Source organism: Pholcus phalangioides, unplaced genomic scaffold (genome assembly GCF_987345545.1).
Source record: "Pholcus phalangioides strain wild (caught in Gottingen) unplaced genomic scaffold, Ppha-v1.0 ptg000013l_1, whole genome shotgun sequence".
Lineage (NCBI taxonomy): Eukaryota > Metazoa > Arthropoda > Arachnida > Araneae > Pholcidae > Pholcus > Pholcus phalangioides.
Genome location: NW_028301606.1, coordinates 5,757,899 through 5,778,209, shown reverse-complemented (window position 1 = coordinate 5,778,209; position 20,311 = coordinate 5,757,899). Strand labels below are relative to the sequence as shown.

General features: G+C 39.6%; 1 protein-coding gene across 2 annotated transcripts in view; it reads left to right on the top strand.

Annotated features, from left to right (window-relative positions):
• LOC149078497 (uncharacterized) overlaps window positions 1–20,311 on the top strand; it is a 76,716-nt gene that overhangs the window by 14,619 nt on the left and 41,786 nt on the right. For both annotated transcript variants that reach the window (XM_089240609.1, XM_089240608.1), the window contains exons 3-6: window positions 12,709–12,869; window positions 14,892–14,961; window positions 16,515–16,586; window positions 18,171–18,631. In XM_089240609.1, the coding sequence (XP_089096735.1) occupies window positions 12,709–12,869; window positions 14,892–14,961; window positions 16,515–16,586; window positions 18,171–18,631 (764 nt within the window). The remainder of the gene's footprint in view (window positions 1–12,708; window positions 12,870–14,891; window positions 14,962–16,514; window positions 16,587–18,170; window positions 18,632–20,311) is intronic.

Genomic DNA, 20,311 nt, shown 5'->3' with positions numbered 1-20,311 from the left:
AAATTGATAAGGTTCAAGATACCATGCAAAAATTGAGACGCATAGCAGGCCCAAAGTGGGGTATACGCCAAAAATTTAGGAACATTTTGTACAGATCGGTTGTACAACGACAGATTTCATATGCAAGCGCCATCTGGTATAAAAACCCGACACAGAGACTCCGTAAATTACTCGATGTTGCCCAACGTCCGTTCTTATTGTATGTAACTGGTTCATACAGAACTACAGCCAATGATGTTCTGTATACTGCTACGGGAAACCCTCCGCTCAGCCTATATGTTGAATATGACGCTCGTCGATCTACAATCCTGCATTTCGGTAAGGAGGTTTGGATGGACGGAATTCTTATAACACCTGATGCCTACGAAGGGAATAATAAGAGTTGGCTTCATCATCCCAGTGTGGACTTGTTCCAGAATCAAGTTCCGCTGCCTGGTACGGAACAATGCTCATCGGATGAAGCTATTAGTATATTCACGGACGGCTCAAAAACAGAGACATCCACGGCCTGTGCATACGTAGTTATGAATGCAGAAGGATCTGTTGAAGAGGCTTGGAGTCGACGGTTGCGTCAAGGGAACAGTATCTTTCAGGCGGAGGTTCTCGCCATACTAGCTGCAGTAGAATGGGCGATTACGCAAAATCAGCAGACGACGATATATACTGACAGCGCGTCTAGTATTAATGCGATTCGTGATCAGCGCACTCCACATGAAAATACTCGGCGAATACGCAAGCATTTATACGACCATCCGTCTATCAGTATCAAATGGGTCAAAGGCCACGCGGGAATAGCGGGGAATGAAATTGCGGACAGATTGGCCAAAGATGCTCTTAATCTCCCAACGGAAGAACAACTCTTGCTACCTCGCAGTCACATCAAACACGTGCTAAAAAGTGACCTGTTACAAAAGTGGCAACAGCTATGGGACAAGAATGCACATAAAGATGCCTATAAGATACAGAAACGCGTCCGTTGGAACAGTTCCATTTGGTCTAGAGAGAAAGTGATCATGATAACTGAGCACGGCCCATTACCGACGTATCTAGAACGTTTCAAGAAGTCGGACAACGCCATGTGTGCTTGTGGTGAGATTGGATCTTTATGGCATTACCTGACATCTTGCCCATATACAAAAAAATTTCATTTTGGTGCTATTCCCGAAAACGGTCGACTGTGTTTCAAAAAAAGAGTTTTGAAGAGCCCTATGGGCCTTGCTCGGGTGCGGTGGATTATATTGTTCCTCGATAGCAACTTACATCGCATACATACTAAGAAGACTGGAAGTGCGCGTCTGTGCGGTGGGAGCGATGACGAGTTCAAACCGGCAAGAGCCCCAGTGATTGATCTTAGGAGGAACTATGATCTTCGACCACGTCGGCGTCAACAAAAGTAACCGATAAATGGAAAACAGAAGCAAGTTCACCTGCAAGGAAATGAATCAAGTCATCGATGGCAAGGACGAATTAAGTGTTATTTACTCGGCTATATAGTGAATTGTGATGATCTCAGTTCACCCGGTGACGATTCCGGTAACGACTGGCGGCTTAGACGATGATGATCTGCGACTAATTCACAGTGATTCGAAATTTTATATACCAAGATTATCGGCAATCATTCGATCAATTGACGATTACTGGATTCTTATGGGATGGACGGCTATACACCAGCATCTTATAATCCCGTTTATAATTTTGATTGCCCATTGGCGATGATTGTTTAGATTTTATTTATTTGTTATATGACTTCAGAAGTTGGCGATCAATTTTTATGTAAATTATTTTATTTTGCTGCCTTCGTCTGAGGTGGTCATGTTACGTTGTTTTTAATAAAACTTTCCGGATACACCCATCCTTCGGATCACCTTTATTAATCACTTGTCTGATAATTTGCATCCATTGGTTTTTGTTTTCTTCATAATAAACCAGCACCCCACACACACATCCTTCTGACATCTTTTATAAATTTGAATAGTTGTTATAGATTTGCCTCAGATCTTCAGGAAATTTTTTCTTTGGCTATGGGAGTTTTATGATATTTTTGTATATTTCTATTTTGTGGCAGTCAAAGTTCAACTATTTTGTTAATTAAGGTTTCTCCTGTGCCATCCTGAACATGTTTTCATTTTGCCTTTAAGTTCTGTCTTACCCTTTTGTTTACAGCTGAGATTAACGAGGGCAAGGTAGTCAGTATATGGCTCGTTTCAAGTCTTTCATCAGACACAATACTAATATTAGCTAATCTTGACACTTCTTCACCTTCTAAGATCAAGTCAGCCATTCATGAAGTTTATTCTGTATCTTTATTTTACTTGGTCGTGAATTGTGAAAGTTCAATATCTACAAAAGGGTGGGGGTTGTTCACATCGGTATTGAAGGCTTGAAATCTCTTGCTCAGTTTCCTTCACATGTCAACCATGATTTTCTTCTACAATCCTTTTTTCTTGACTTGTTAATGATCCATCTTCTTTAAGAGTGATATGGAATCTTCAGCTCGTGTTTTCTTGCAGCTCATATGATACTCTTTCCAACTAGCAATACTAATGGAAGGATGTCAGAGTACTGTTATATATTCTTTTCACATGTAGGTTCAAACACATACTTTCCAAGCGCATTTTTGCTCTGGAAAAGAAAAAAAAATGAACTGTAATAAGTAAAAAGTAAATTAAGTAAAAAAAAAAAAAAACTGGTATCAAGTAAAAAAAATTCTTGAAATTTCAATTATATGTTAGGCAAAATAGCTCCTAACAACTAAGTGTTAGTTTATCCTAATGCTATGACCACTTTACCCCACGTTGTTTAAATTACTGTAAAATATGAAATATAATGATTACAACTTACCAGTGAATGAAATAATGTTCTTGAGACACTATTGGAGTGCCCTGCACAGCCAATCTATAAAAAGTTTGAGCAACTAAAATGTTAGAGAGAATTATTCATGCACTCAAAGAATGGAACCCGAGCTTGAACAATTAAAAAAACAGTTTATTGCCACTAAAATGTTACTTGGCATAAAATTTTAAGTAAAAAACTTTGCTACTTGCAAGTGAAAGTTAAAACAGAAATTTTGTAGCAATATCAATTGAAATTCTGAATTTATGCCATTTTATGTTCAGTATGACCATTTTACCCCACCTGACCCCACCCATTCATGCCCATTGTGCATTCCGATGGACTTGGACAATTTCAGCAGGACAATGCGGCACCCCACACTCCAGAATTGCTACAAAGTGGCTCCAGGAACACTCTTCTGACTTTAGACACTTCCGCTGGCCACCTAAATCCCCAGACACGAACATTATTGAACATATCTGGGATGCCTTGCAACGTGCTGTTCAGAAGAGATCTCCACCCCCTCTTACTCCTACGGATTTATGGACATCCCTGCAGGATTCATGGTGTCAATTACCTCCAGCACTACTTCAGACATTAGTCCGAGTCCATGCCATGCCATGTCGTGTTGCGGCACTTCTGTGGGGACGACGACAATGGCTTCTACAGTGTTAAGACGTCTTTTGACGGAGCTCCGGAATTACATCATATCCCGGCGTAACCATTTGTAAGCTGACGGATCCTGGTGTGCCGTGAGTTGGGGGACATCGAAAGGACTCTTTAGAACTTCGAAGCAAGCGTCTACGGCGTCGAGATGAAAAGTTATCTTCACTTACATCGCGCCGAGTGAATTGCGGATCGGTCGGCCATTGTCTACAGCGTTAGCCCTCCCATTGGACTTCAAATTCATCAAATGTCGGCTGATTGAATAATTTTTGTGTACTTTATGTGTGACATAAATTTTCGGTTCAAATTTATCATCGAAAATCGTTTTTAATTAAAATTTGATCGATTTCAAAGTAAATTCTATGAAACCCGCCATCTTAATACAAGCCTATAGATTTATCATTATTGTAGAGGCTGTATTATTCTTCTATGGCTCCATAACATGTGTAACAAGGCCAATCTTATTATTTGTAATATAAAGGAGTTCTTATTCTTGAATTCTATTTTCGGCTGGCCTCGAGAGCAGATTACTTTAAGATGCACTACTGTTCCTTCAAAGGCCGAGAATAATTATTATAAGTAAAGTTGCCTAGAATAAGGTATAATAAATAAAATTAACACAAACAACAGCAAGGATAATACAAAGTCACATTACTGAACAAAATCTTTGATCAACATGAAATTTGAACAATTGCGACACCACTTAGCCATGAATAACACCACGTCATCGGACAACCATATCGATGTCACCAGTATCCGCAGCTCGCAACTTTTGAATGCTTTGGACCTATCCGGTGGACCTGGGACACCTTCCTACGCAACACGAAGCTGCCAATGTTCAATGAAGACTGCTACTCCCCTCTACGGATTAGTTCCCAAGAGGAACTTCCTGAAATCAACAGTTCGTGCTTCAGATGTCGTGACTCCGGCTTTGCATCCCCAGACCCAAAAGAACATTGTGCCAACTTCTGTGGTAAAAGCGATCTTAGGTGACCACGAAACGAATGAAACTCTCGATGCTGATGACTTCTATACGTATGATGCTGCGTGGAACATCTGGACACTTTTAACTGATCCCCGAAGAGATTCGTTGGGCAGATCCCATCACCGCCTGCCTGTCAGTGATCATGAAAGTCTACAGTGCCTGCTAAAAGGCACCATAGATGCAATTAAATCGACTTGGAATCTCGTTCGAGACACCCGAAAACTCTCCTCGGGAAAGGTGCGGCGCAAGGTGTCATTAAATGATCAACACAGTGTTCGTCGTCTATTAGTCGACCTGGTCATGGAGATAGTTGGGCAGTCAGAAACTCAACCCTCGCCTACGAAGAATTCTAACGTCAAAAGTAAATCAAGCAAAGTGACCTTCCCTGGATTACGGAGCAAAATGACCCAAAAAATCAGCGATCGTGTAATGGGCCAAACTAGCATACAACGTTCTCCAATCGTATCATGTACGAATGAACTTCGGTCGGATGGTGTTCTAACGGTTGCTTCGTGTTACGAAAGTGAGCAGTCAGTAGTCAAGAGAGTGAATCAGCGAGAACATAACATATTTATTAGTAGAGACACTCAAACTGATCATCTGTCAGTGTGTCGGAGTGAAACTGGTCCACTTATTGACAAAGAAACTCAGACGATCTTGGATCATGCTCCGGATGTGGACTCACCAGATCGGGAAGATTGTCTCACCGACGAGCGGCAACAGAACTTTCAATTTGTAGTAGCTTCCCAAAGTGATACAGAATATAATGGTACGGGGCCAGACGCCCCACGAGAGAGGAACGCCTGTGTTAGCCCAACGACGACAGTATCCTCTCAACTGCCAACCTCGATATTTTACGTTGAGGATAGCTGGAACAACGAAACCACTTTACCTTGGGAACCTCCCAAACCTCAGAGACAACGTAAAGTCAAAATTGACAGGTCTAGGCAAACGAACAGTCCTTCGATAGAAATTGAAAAGATGGACGCCTGGCCACAACTGCATTCGAATAAGCAACTGAAGAATAGCACTGCGCTTCCAGCTGAAAAAGTGTTGTCACCTTCCTCCCTCGGATTAAAGAGAACGTGGGCAGAAGTTGTAAAAATGGAAGACAGTGGCCAAAAGTGGTCCAAATATCAAATATTATCGGGCAGGCGGCTTGCACCTGAAAGGACTAAGGGCGTGGACATCTCCTCGCTACACTTGTCAAACCCAGTGGAATCAGATGTACAAGCGGAGGTAATTTCATCGCATGACGTGAACGAAAAGAGACAATCCAATCCACTCTCCTGGGCTGAACGATGTGAAGACTATGACCGAACTATGAAAGGGACTGATACCGTAACAACAACACATAGCCGTAAGCAACTGAGAGAAGAACTTCAGGGCAGTAAAAATAGTCGGCATGGCAAAAACACTTACGCAACAGAAACCCACCAGGCTCGTCACCAGCGAATGAGCTACCTAACCAACACTAGCAGCGGTGCGGCGAAATTAGACTCTTTCAAGGTATATAGACGTAGTCAGGTACAACACGCAGAAGAGCAGTTGGCTCAGCCGTCAAGTAGGAAGGCCACAAACCCTCCCAATTTTGATGCTGAAAGAAATGTCAGGAGGTCTGATTATGATCCTCATGGGCGTGACTGTTATCCACCACACCGACGGAAACACATTACGTCTGACCATTATACTTCCGACTATAGGGACAGTACACTGGGTACAGCGAGAGAACACTTTCGACAAGACCAACGACGAAGAAAATACCATCTCTCACAAGGAGTAGTACGTGAGGAAAGGCGGGTATATGTTGACACACGTGAACTCGGACGCCATCGGAACTGGCAAAATATACGAGGCGTATCGACGAGACGAATGCAGATGACCGGGTATACTCAACCGATCAACACTCATATGGACAGAACGGGCAGATGTGTTGACTGTGTGCTCATGAACATGGCGCAAGACCTCCACTTTAACACGGACCACAGGTCGAGGAGCAGAGAATGTCCCAGTTTTCTCCTCACAATAGGTCTGCAGTCGACTCGCCAGTTATTTAATAAGCGACGCAGAGATTGGTAAGGCGTGATGGTCGAAGAGAAAGGTGTAACAGTAAGTTACTAACTATGGGCCTGAATCTAGGCAGTGAATTAACACGAAACTGATGACGTCACATTCGGCAAAAAACAACCAAGTAAGACACGGACTTCGTCTCCTCCAATTAAATGCAGACAAAGCTAAGATCTGTATCGAACATATGGAGGCTTTCGTAAGAGCACAGTCAGTAGATGTGGTTCTACTTCAAGAACCATGGCAAAATAGAGGTCTTTTACGTGGTATTCCACAATCATGGCAGTCGTGGACGGCGCAACTATGCAAAAGTGCTATATTAGTCCCATCGACTCATATTAGACCGGCCACGTACAAGATTGGCCGCCACCTGGTAGCTGTTCAGATAAGTCTGCAGGGACGTGAACTTATAATTGCTAGTGTATACATTTCTCCGTACGAAGAAGTAGACGAAGCCATAGAGGAGATGGATGATCTTTGCGAGTCAGCACCAGGTATCGACATTATCTTCTGTGCGGACGCAAATTGTCATTCTTCGTGGTGGGGCTATCGAGAGACGGATCCAAGAGGGCGCGCGATGCAGGAATTTCTCACCAGCAGGAACTTGTTTCTGTTTAATTCTAGACGGACAAGACCTACCTACGAATTTTATGACGCAAAAGGATGGCCAGATCTTACTTTTACAACGTCAGAAAATATTTACAGGCGTTCCGATTGGTCAGTAGGTACGGAAGATTCGTATAGTGCGCACAAATATATCCATCTACAACTCAATATTACGCCTAGATATCAAAAACCTACGAAGTATAGAACTACCACAAGACGATTAGCAAAGATCAGGCCTGCTACAGAGCAGATCTTCATGGACCTCCAAGAACAACTTCACATGGTTTTGGACGAGGATCAGGTTAATGCATGCTTTGACGCCTCAATGCAGCGGCTGAAAGAACGATGTATCCAGGTGTTGGGCTATGCACAACCGCGTCTTACCGCTTCTTTGAAATGGTGGACTGATGAGTTAGCAGCTTCACGCAGGCAACTTCGTAAACTAGAGCGTCGTTTCATTAAGGCCAAGGGTGATGATAGAGTACAGGCGAGGATGGAGTTTAGAAAATTCAGAGCAGGGCATATTAAGGCCGTAAACAAGGCAAAAACGACTAGTTGGATTGCCTTTTGCACAGAGGAAAGCCGCCCATTTGGACAAGCATACAAATCTATGTTCAAAACGAAGCGTCTACCACCGCAGGTAATGATGTCCAACGGTCCACATACTGGTGCCACGATGCTGGAAGCGGCCCAAGCACAATTGGAGGAGATTTTTCCGAACCTCCCGGATACTATAAATTTGACTCCATACACGCCATCTATGATTATGACGGACCCACCATTCACTCATACGGAGATCAATCAAATAGTCAGAAGACTGAACAATAAACGAGCTCCGGGTATTGATAACATAAATATTCCTCTTTTGAAAACCCTAGTCGCAGCCCATGGTCATGTTATCACAGATATCTTCAATAGTTTAGTCAAGTTGTCGGTGTTCCCAAAGTGTTTCAAACGTGGTAAGGTCTTGCTTTTCCTGAAGAAAGATAGGGATCCAGGGGTGCTGCAGTCGTATCGCCCCATCTGTTTACTCTCTACAATGGGTAAAGTCCTAGAAAAATTGGTGGTGCAACGGATCACCTACTATCTAGAGAAGGCAGACTGGCTTAGCCCAAGACAGTTCGGATTTCGTACAGGTGGCTCGGCAGAAAAAGCAATAGAATCACTGATGGAAGAGATCACGACTAGACATCGACAAGGTCAAGTAACGGCCATAGTTTCCATAGACATTCGCGGTGCTTTTGATTCGGTCCGCCATGAGATAATAATCAATACTGTACGAAAATTACCAATTCCTTACAATCTCATTTGTATAGTGGAGAACATGCTAAAAGATCGAACGGTTGTGATGCCAACTGATGGAGGAGACGCGGAAAAGCATCAGGCCATGGGCTGTCCTCAAGGCTCATGCAGCGGTCCGCTACTATGGTCTATCGTGCTTGACTCACTGCTGAAAAAGAATTGGGGACCGGATGTCTATGTCCAAGCTTTCGCCGATGATCTGGTGTTTGTGATCTCGGCGAGAACTCCCAACGACATTGGCAGCACTGCGGATGCCGCGTTTGACGAACTGTCAAAATGGCTAGAAGATAATCGTCTCAGCATGGAGGTAACTAAAACTAAATTACTATGGCCACACCCCAAGAAAAAACGTCCCTGCATAAGAATCAATGGTGTTCGACTGCAAATATCTAAATGCATGAAATATCTTGGAGTGCATATTGACCATCAGTTGAAATTCACGACGCATGTGGCGAAACAAATTGATAAGGTTCAAGATACCATGCAAAAATTGAGACGCATAGCAGGCCCAAAGTGGGGTATACGCCAAAAATTTAGGAACATTTTGTACAGATCGGTTGTACAACGACAGATTTCATATGCAAGCGCCATCTGGTATAAAAACCCGACACAGAGACTCCGTAAATTACTCGATGTTGCCCAACGTCCGTTCTTATTGTATGTAACTGGTTCATACAGAACTACAGCCAATGATGTTCTGTATACTGCTACGGGAAACCCTCCGCTCAGCCTATATGTTGAATATGACGCTCGTCGATCTACAATCCTGCATTTCGGTAAGGAGGTTTGGATGGACGGAATTCTTATAACACCTGATGCCTACGAAGGGAATAATAAGAGTTGGCTTCATCATCCCAGTGTGGACTTGTTCCAGAATCAAGTTCCGCTGCCTGGTACGGAACAATGCTCATCGGATGAAGCTATTAGTATATTCACGGACGGCTCAAAAACAGAGACATCCACGGCCTGTGCATACGTAGTTATGAATGCAGAAGGATCTGTTGAAGAGGCTTGGAGTCGACGGTTGCGTCAAGGGAACAGTATCTTTCAGGCGGAGGTTCTCGCCATACTAGCTGCAGTAGAATGGGCGATTACGCAAAATCAGCAGACGACGATATATACTGACAGCGCGTCTAGTATTAATGCGATTCGTGATCAGCGCACTCCACATGAAAATACTCGGCGAATACGCAAGCATTTATACGACCATCCGTCTATCAGTATCAAATGGGTCAAAGGCCACGCGGGAATAGCGGGGAATGAAATTGCGGACAGATTGGCCAAAGATGCTCTTAATCTCCCAACGGAAGAACAACTCTTGCTACCTCGCAGTCACATCAAACACGTGCTAAAAAGTGACCTGTTACAAAAGTGGCAACAGCTATGGGACAAGAATGCACATAAAGATGCCTATAAGATACAGAAACGCGTCCGTTGGAACAGTTCCATTTGGTCTAGAGAGAAAGTGATCATGATAACTGAGCACGGCCCATTACCGACGTATCTAGAACGTTTCAAGAAGTCGGACAACGCCATGTGTGCTTGTGGTGAGATTGGATCTTTATGGCATTACCTGACATCTTGCCCATATACAAAAAAATTTCATTTTGGTGCTATTCCCGAAAACGGTCGACTGTGTTTCAAAAAAAGAGTTTTGAAGAGCCCTATGGGCCTTGCTCGGGTGCGGTGGATTATATTGTTCCTCGATAGCAACTTACATCGCATACATACTAAGAAGACTGGAAGTGCGCGTCTGTGCGGTGGGAGCGATGACGAGTTCAAACCGGCAAGAGCCCCAGTGATTGATCTTAGGAGGAACTATGATCTTCGACCACGTCGGCGTCAACAAAAGTAACCGATAAATGGAAAACAGAAGCAAGTTCACCTGCAAGGAAATGAATCAAGTCATCGATGGCAAGGACGAATTAAGTGTTATTTACTCGGCTATATAGTGAATTGTGATGATCTCAGTTCACCCGGTGACGATTCCGGTAACGACTGGCGGCTTAGACGATGATGATCTGCGACTAATTCACAGTGATTCGAAATTTTATATACCAAGATTATCGGCAATCATTCGATCAATTGACGATTACTGGATTCTTATGGGATGGACGGCTATACACCAGCATCTTATAATCCCGTTTATAATTTTGATTGCCCATTGGCGATGATTGTTTAGATTTTATTTATTTGTTATATGACTTCAGAAGTTGGCGATCAATTTTTATGTAAATTATTTTATTTTGCTGCCTTCGTCTGAGGTGGTCATGTTACGTTGTTTTTAATAAAACTTTCCGGATACACCCATCCTTCGGGAACGCTTCGATATCTCTCTGAGATGGGAAGCGGGGTGTATCCGGTCTTCAAAGGTCAAAGGCACTTCTGTGGGCTCGCGGGGGCCTTACACGATATTAGGCAGGTGACCAGTTTTTTTGGCTCTTCAGTGTATCTCTCAAGATACACTGATAAGATTCTTTATCTTTAGGTTGCAAATATTTTTTAGTCATTATTTTTATGAATTAAAATTTCCTTAATTGTGTTTTGTAAGAAAATATAGATTAATGACTAATGTGTTAGTAATATATATATTTAAATATATATTTTGTTGAAAAAAAATTAAAATAAAAAGAAATTGATTTTTTTAAAAATAATTAAGAAAAATCAGCAACCCTGCCCTTCTCTTCACTTTAGGTGCCGAGGTGGGCCCATGTGTAATGACATGGTGCGAGTGGGCACACTATACATAGGCTGAACTGTCTATGTATAGTGGTACTTTGGCTAATCAAAATAATTCATTCCGAAATAATGTTTGTTGGCAGAAAACACTATTTCTCCCCTATATTTCTATAGAAAATTGTTTAAGTCATTCCAGGTACGGCACAAAATTTAAAGATAAGTTTTATGAAACACTAAGAAACACTGGGAAATAAAATTTGAGCGAAGACAGAGCTGAACAGCTTCACAATTGGATAGATGAGAATTTACAGGAATATAAAGAAACGTGACCGAGTTGGGACTGTACATTACTATAATAGATATATATTTTGCATGGTATAAGCTTAAAGTATATACAAGATATACGGAAGACTGGATGTTGTGAAGATATTTATTATTTGAGATGTTAATTTTTTAAGGAAGGAAAAAACTCGTCTCTGCCTCTACCGGGAGTCGAACCCGGGTCCCTCGATTGCCGGACGAGTGCTCTGACCACTAAGCTACAGAGGAGATAGAGATTTTCCTTCGCTAGAGCGTATATATGTTATGTGGTGTAATGTATATGTTATGTGTTGGTGTAGGTATCCTCTTATGTGATATGATCAGCTTATTTCTGTGTCTCATATTTCAGCGGATGAAAAAAAGAATCTCACAGAATGTCCGGACTGTTTAGTTTGATGCTAAGTCTTTTACTAAAAGCACATGCACAATGAAAACATCCAGTCTAGGCTTTTATTTTTCAATGCATTTTTCGTTTTGCTCAATCATTTATTTTGCATGCAATGATTCCGAAGCTTTCTGTGAAGTGAGGCGTCTATGGGAAAGGGATTCTGAGATGCAGACATAAATTAACCGGGCTCTAAAAACAATTGTTCTAATAATTGTGCAGGAGTTCAGCTTACAGAGTGGCTTGGTCATGTGAGAGTGTGCATCCGTGTCAACTGGAATGTTTATTAGCCGAGGTAGAAATATTGCAGAAAATCTTTGTTAGCCTAACAATTTGTAAATCAAGTAGTTCTTTACCTGTGAAAGTACAGTAGGACCTAGATTAACTGGCTAAGATAATCTGTTTATGTTTTATGATTATCTGCTAAGTTTTTTATAAATTGAATTAAAAAATTGAGTGCAGTAAAATAACGAGCAAAGCTTCTTATACAGTGATTAACTGGCTCACAGCATTTAATGAGATCTGTGTGTTGCAGAGGTAAGGATAAGCACTATGCTTTCCAAGGGGATTAATGGAGTGATGGAACTGGAGAGAAGCATTTTGGAAACTAGGTGAAAAACATGGGCTGGCTAAATGAGGGGGGCAATGAGACTAAAAATTACTGGACTGACTAAAAAAAAGACTGGATTAAACCTATTGTTCATTAGTGCTACCCAAATCAATTGATAGTTCTTGATGACAAAAGGAATTGGAAGGCTATTTTTCAAATTATTGTTGCAATCTAATCTCTGAAATTTGAAAACTAAATATGCTATTTATTAAATTCAGATATTTAATGTTTTTTTTTCTTTAAATTCATTTGCAGGTATAGAAAACCCAAAGAGTTACTTATCACGAATTTTCAGCTGGTTCAGAGAAACATCATTGGCTAAAATGATTTCCTGTACAACTCCAAGGATGCTTTTTGAAGAGGGTTCTGAAGCTGAAAGACAGAATTTGATGCGTCGAGGTGGAAATAATACCAAGGTAATATCTTTTATGGAAATAGGTTTATTATGTGTTACGTGAAGGGTTTCTGTATCAGTCTTCTAAATTATTTTTCAATGTTAAAGCCATTAAATTTTATTGATAGTTTTTTTCCTTACATTGTCATTGCGATCAATAAGCTTTGAAGATTGTGTTTTGAAAATATGGTTCTGCAGGCTTGCAGTTTTTTTTTATGCTAATGCTGACCGATAAAAGGAAGTTCAGGTGCAAATGCATCTATTTTTTATGTAAGTAATGATTAGGTAGTTGAACTTCCAGGGGTGTGTGCAGCCAAAATTTGGGTCTATTTTTTGGATCCTTCGTAAAATTTGAAGTGTGAAAACTGGCATTTCACGGAGTAGAAATTAACAAAACCATAAATTTGAAATTTCATTTGTTTTTTGTGCAAAATTAATTCGATTATTTCACTTCCCACAGAATTACTCACCTTCAATAAAATTATTTTCTCATAAATGATTGAAGAGCATTCTCACAAAAAAAAAAATCAGGATTTACAGAAAAATTCTAGAGTCACAACCCCTTGACTTGGGCATGTTGTTTTGTACAAATCAATCAATTTCAATCTGTTTCCCCCTCCCCCCCCCCCACAATGGTTAGACTAGGTTTAGATCAGGTCTAGGTGGGTCACAAAAATAGTTTCAAATTAAAATTTTTTGGTTTATAAGAATGGCTGTATCCGCATGGAGCAGTAGGCCTACAGTGTCAACTTGGTGAACACAATTGTCTGTGTGATGGTCGAGTGGTCATAGTGACGGATTCACATCTCAAGGACCTGGGGTTTGTGCATCTCACGATCGCCACAATGGTGGTCGGCTGAAGTTGGTTTTCTGTGGTTCCCACCTCCAAGGCATGAATGCAAGCCGATCTCTCCATTAAAAAGTCTCGTCACAGAGAGCAACAGGCCTACAATGGTACAACTATTCAATCAGTACACTTCACAAAGCTTCAGAAATTGGTGGCAGATGACAGCACTATAACAAGCATTACACAAAAACAAACTTCACATTAGTTCCACAACATCACACTACTCACACTCTGTAGCAGGGCTGCAACCATAACCCCCACGGGGGGGGGGGGGGCTGACAAGGCTCGGGACAATTTTCACAATTTTTTTGTTTTTTCACGCTATAAATTCATCATAAAAAGGGCCCGTGAAAGTCTGGTGGGGGGGGGGGGGGCGCAAAAGATCCCAGCCTAGGGGCTCTGCTCCAGGATGTGGGGGCCATGGCTGCAACTAGATATTTTGTCACCCGGGGCAAGCTGGCATTTTGGCGCCCCTTGTAATGTAGAAGAAGCAGCTAAAGGGTGAATTCGGCTCCCCCTTCTGGTTCAGCTCCCGGGGCACCAGACCCACCTGCTCTTCTTAGTTGCGGTCCTGTGCCCTGGTTTTTGACCAACTGCTTGTATCTATTTATTGAGACGGCGACAGGGCCATGATTAGTTTAGGAGGTGAAGACAATTCATAGTTATAACTAACTGTGTCAGTCCGTTCCTTCATGAATTAAATATCTGGTAACCTCTACTATCATAGTAATAGGAAATAATCAATGCTTATGGACCAAAACTACTTCTTGCTGATATATGTCGGTGTCTAGACAGTTATCTTTAAATGATATATCTTCTTCCCTCATGCCAGAAGCACGAATGTGCCATGTTCTTTTCCTTAGAAGAAGAAAAACGTGGGCATTTGAATGTTTACTTTACCCATGTTACTCTATGAAAGTTAGGCCTATTTTCCTAAAATGTTTTGTAACATTCTTCAGTAGGGATATGCATTTGTGTTTCAGGCAAGCAAAATAATGTATCTAACCAGCTAATGAAAATAGGGAAAATTTGCACATTCAGGCTTCTGGCATGCGGGGGGAGGATATGCAACTAATTTTTTACTGTTTTTAATCTCTTTAAAATTAAATAATGAAATTAAAATTTTCTTTATTGGCCGATTCTGAAATAGAAAAAAAAAAGATTTGAACTTAAATCTAGTATTTGGTCTATTTACAGGATGATGGAATTAGATCACACTGGAAAACAAAAAGAATCTCGATTGCTGATTTCTCTCCTGTGCCTCGAAGTAAGAAGAAATTTAGATACATTTGTGTGTGAAAATTGTGGGGAAATGGGATTGTCATTACACTGCGAAATATTTTATGGTAGTTTCAGCTGTCAAGCTTTTTTGACATAATTTGGAGCATTTTCTATTCAGCTGAGACACTACCTTGAATAAAAATATCTTGAGTCACCTCTTTCTGAAACTAAGCAAAGAGATGCAAAACCTAAAAGTGCACCTACATAGGGGCCATTTAAGTATTACGTTGGCATTAATGGGAGGGGTGTGTTTCCAATTTGTCGACTTTTGATGACAAGGGGGAAGGGGTTTGAATAATGCTTACGTCATCAACCACCCTTTATAAAAATATGAAATATTCTTCATAGCACTTTTACTGGGTGTGCCAGAAACAAGAAAAACCTTTCCCTAGTTTGTCAGCTACTGAACTGACGTTGGCCCTATTGAGAAGTCCCCCTATAGAACTACTTCAGTTATCTCTAAATGTTCAGTGGATTCTTCCAATGATCTGGAAATCTGTATGAGCCGCTTAAGTGCTCTAGAAACATGTCGTGGGCCACTTGAGTGATCTGGAACTGTGTTGCAAACCACTTAAGTAATCTGAAAAGGTGCCGCGGGTAACTTGAGTGATGCAGAGCCACACTTGGGCCTCTTAAGAGCTCTAAAACTGTCACATGCCACTCAAGGGATCTCTAAATGTGCCATGGATCGCTTAAATGTTCTAGAACAGTATTGACACACCACTTAAATGCTCTGGAGTTGTCCCACGGGTCACTTAAGCAATCTGTAGATGTATAGCTCAGTTGATTTTTACAAAATTTGGTTTGAGCATCTTGGGGGGCCCCCAGGCAAATTGATTTATCTAACTCTCCCCACCTAACTAGAAATGATTGCTCAGGGCTGCAACTAGATGATTGGTCAGATTAAAGATTTAAACATTAAAATGACTTTTGAATTTGAGAAAAAGTACACTAGAACTTTAATTATATCTGAGATTCAAGTAGCGAGATATTTTTCATAAACTTATTTAAAAAAAAAAATAGGTGCAATAAACCAATGTACAAAATGTTTTTCACAACCATGAACTGGTTCAACTTAATCATAGTATGTAGCAAGAACTTAAATGTTATCTGGAGGTTGAGAACCTACAAAAGGCATTGAAAGACTTTCTATAAGGGTACAATCATCTTCCATGTGTAGTAAATGGTTAGAGTATTTTTTTTTAATTTACATTATGAAACTTTATACTGTATTGGATTGATAATTTTATTCAATTACATTTTACAATAATATAAAATAATATTTGTGCAAATGTTATTTCCACCATTTATATCTTTAGTTTGCCTATTGTATTCAACTGTAATATCCGATAACTTCCCGCGTTATCTGAGGTACATTCGATCCACATTAACTTGGATAACATCTGCCCTACTTTGAAATACATCAATATTGATAAGTTTTTACAATGAGTTTGTTTTTGAAAACTACAATTTTGTTTATTTGAAACAAATATGTGATTATTGAGAGATATTTGATTGGAGATTTATTTTTCTCTCTAGAGCCTCCTGACGCATTCGTAACTATCGGTAGAAAAGCAATTGAACAAGCAGGTTCTGGAAGTTCATTGGATTGTAAGTGCTTTATTTCATGAAACTGAAAGCAAGATTTTAAAAAAAAATGTCACAAACATTAATTTCAGTTTCGGGAGTTAAAATATACATGCAGTTGTACAAAAACACTTATTGCTATATACAGGAATCACTTGTTTTACCCGATTCTGCTGTAATTCTATTTTGAAAAGCTCTGAAATTCAGTCTGGAACTTGATTTTAAGTCTGCTTTTAAGTTGCTGACTTTAAGTTCGCAAAATAAAGATGTGGCTTAGTAAAACTGGCAGACTTTGATCGATTTGAGTGTAAAAAACAATCAAATCCAAATGCCAGAGCTCACTAATTAATATCTTTAGTGACAGATTGATGATGACCAAATTTTTAATTGAAAAAAAAATGGTGAGATACCAGAATCAGCCCATTTGTGACATTGAGAATTCTTTGTCTTGCCACATAAATCTTTATTTAAATGTGGAAGAATGATGTCAGTCAGCTGAATCTTGACTGTTTCATTAACCTCTTTTCTCAGGTAAAAAAACTAAATTCTTCACTTTGGGAATTTGTTCAAAGTAATCATCTGTGTTCACAGATTTTTTCCAAAAACTTTGCCATCTCATATTGCTGATTTGTGATGTCAGAAAAATATGAGATTTTTATCCAGTGGATTTATTACCTTCAACTGACGAAGCATTATTCCTTATGTTTAATTATTATTTTCGAAAATGACTGTCCTTTGTTATATTGTAAAGGGTAGGACATATTCTTTCATACCTATTTATTTCATCCCCACCTTGCTAAGCCAGTCCATAAGATCCTATGCTTTACCTGTAGCTTCTTTCGTTCCCTTGTTTTCTTTTCATTGCACCTCATCAGTGGCTCTTTATTTTTATTTTACGAGAGTTGGAGAAATCCCAGTTTTCAGGTCAACTAAAAAATTGGTATTGGTGCCTAAAATTGTCTTTGTGTTGTTACTAAACTGCAGGCTTAGAGCAGCACAAAATATTTAAAATTTATAACAAATCTGCCAACATGAAAGATTGTCACTTTGGCCTAAAAAAGCCAAAATGTGAAAATTATTGGATTTATTTTGAACCTTTTTCTGTAATGTGAATTTTTTTTTGCGATTTGTCTAACCCTGTACTATACCATCCTTCCCAGACATCCATGAACTTTAATTGAAAAATTTCACCCTATTAAATTTAATTTACATTCTTGCTTCCCTTTTGAATAACCAATCTTTTAGGATCAGTAAACTTCATTATGGATGAGGCTCAGACCCGTAATTAGGAATTACTGGGTTGCACGAGTAATTCTTGAAAACTAAATCACACAAGGCAGTTTTCAAGTGTTATAGTTTCACTAATAATAGTTTTCCTTTTTTTATGAAATTCACAACAGTGAGGTTTGAATGCATATACCCCACCTCAAACTATAATTGAATTAATTTTTATTTTATGAAAAGTAAACTTTGTGCATAATTTTTTTTCATTTAAATCAGTTTTCTTTATGCTAGGTTTCAGTGTAATGAAATTTTTTAATGAATTATGGAAGTGTGCTGAAAAAATGCATTGTCTTGTATTTTGATAAAATTTTATTTATGCTGCAGACAATAACAGAAGCACACAGTATTCAAGCAGATTCTTGCCTAAACCATTGTCCAAAATGGGACACAAATCTGCCAGAGCACAATTATCAAGACCACATATCCATCCCCAAAATACCCAGTTGAAACATGACATTTCTGATGACGACGATGATGATGTGCAAGAAGAGACAGCAAGTTTTTCAAAGAATGCTGTTGAAATTGAAGATGATGAGCCTCAATTTGTAGGCGAGTACAGAAATACCAGTCAACCTGTAGATCAAATTTTGAGTGATCAGTCCCTTGGTTTTCGTTCTTTCCCATTGCATCCGCAATATGTGAGGGACCTTAAAACTAAGCAGCAGCAACAGCGAAGTCTTTTCAGATATAGAAATTCATCAGGCCTATCCTTCATGTACGGTGAATGCTCGTCCAATGGTATAAACAGCAGCTGGTGTAAAGGACAAACATTTTTCCAAAAAGAGGTACTTATTTTTCCTTTTTACATTAACTGAAATTTTTTAGGTTCTGCTTTTCTCTCTTTTTAAGGCATTTAAAATTTTCAATGAATTTCTTCATTTCTTTTTATAAGAAATAATATTCACCGTTTTCAAAATCACACAGTGGTTCAACAATACCCAGCTTGAGTTCACCCTTGATGCAATGCCCAATGTTATGGTCTGAGAACAGAGCATCATTAAATTATGCTATGTATGTTTCCCAATTTCGTGATTGATTTCTTGATTGATTTAATGATTACACTTAGGAATCTAAAATACTAAAATATGGACTTGGGTGAATTTTAAATCTATATCTAAGTAACTTGGAAACTTCCAAAGATATAATTTCAACTAAACACCAAGGTGTCTACCATCATGGAAAAGTCATGAAGTCCCGGAAAAGTTACACAATGAGAAAAAGGTCATGGAAGTCTCAAAAAATTTGAGTAAAGGCCACAGATTTTTTTTGATTCTCCAGAGATCTTTTTCCCGATTTTTTCCTAAAATATAGGTTTTGGAGAAAGCTGTGGCCTTAAATATTTTTTCTTTTATCTCTCAGGTTTCTTTTCTACTTTGTTTTGCCCTGGAGATGAGTAGCAACAGAAAAGAACTAAGTCAATGTGTAGTCACCCTACATCGGGGCAGACATTATATGGGTAGGGCAAAAAACTATTTAGCTTAGATGAATGAAAAATAATTTTTCTTTTGCTTTTTGGGACCTTTCATCATCTGTAAATGCGGGTACACATGCAGCATTTTATCTTCCGTTTTTGGGAAAAGAGGGTGTGTCTGCGATAAGATGGTGGCATGTAGACAGCAAAACTGGGAGGTCAAGAAGTTCAAAGTCGTGTCAGAAAATTGGATGGTTAGGGCAATATTTTCTCTGAAGTCATATGAGAAGTTGCTGTGTGTAAACATGTTTCCATGTCAGCTTTTTTCCCTGCTCGCACCCTTTTCTTTATCAAATTTTTTGTGTACAGTCGATCCTGGCTATAACGTTTTTCTGCTGATGCAACAAATTATCAGGGTTTCAACTCGCAAGTAATTATCATTAAGATTTACCATTAAAAGCATTTTCCCACTTACAACATTTCTCCACGGTGGTTTTTTGAAAAATGTTATAAGCGAGATCCACTGTATTTTGTTTTAACTTTCTGAATTATTTTTTTTTTAGTCAAACTTCATTATAACAATCTTGGTTGTGATGACACATTGGCTGTAACACCAATTCTTGATGAAATGGTTAATGCCCATACAGAATAATTTTAATGAACGTTGCTTATAGCGTCAAAGAAATTGCAACACCCTCCATTACAACGACTCATTTTTTGTTCTCTTGCTTTTGTTTTTATGGCTTTTTTGCAAGAAATTTCTACCCTTTTTGGATAATAATAAGTATGTCACAACAAGTGTGACTGGACAGGGGCGTAAGCAGGACCTACTTTTGGACCTACTACATGGGTGACTATCTTGCTTTATTAATTTTTCTTTTGCTCAATTTGAGGGTTTGAACATTCATTTTGTATATGTTTTTTGAGTAGACCATTTTGTGTAGATGGTACTAATGTTTTACATTTATTGCTTCATGCTTTCTGACTAGTCAGTGTACTTGAACTAACATTGGTCATTCAAAATGGGGGGGGGGGCGTATATTTTATGTAATGC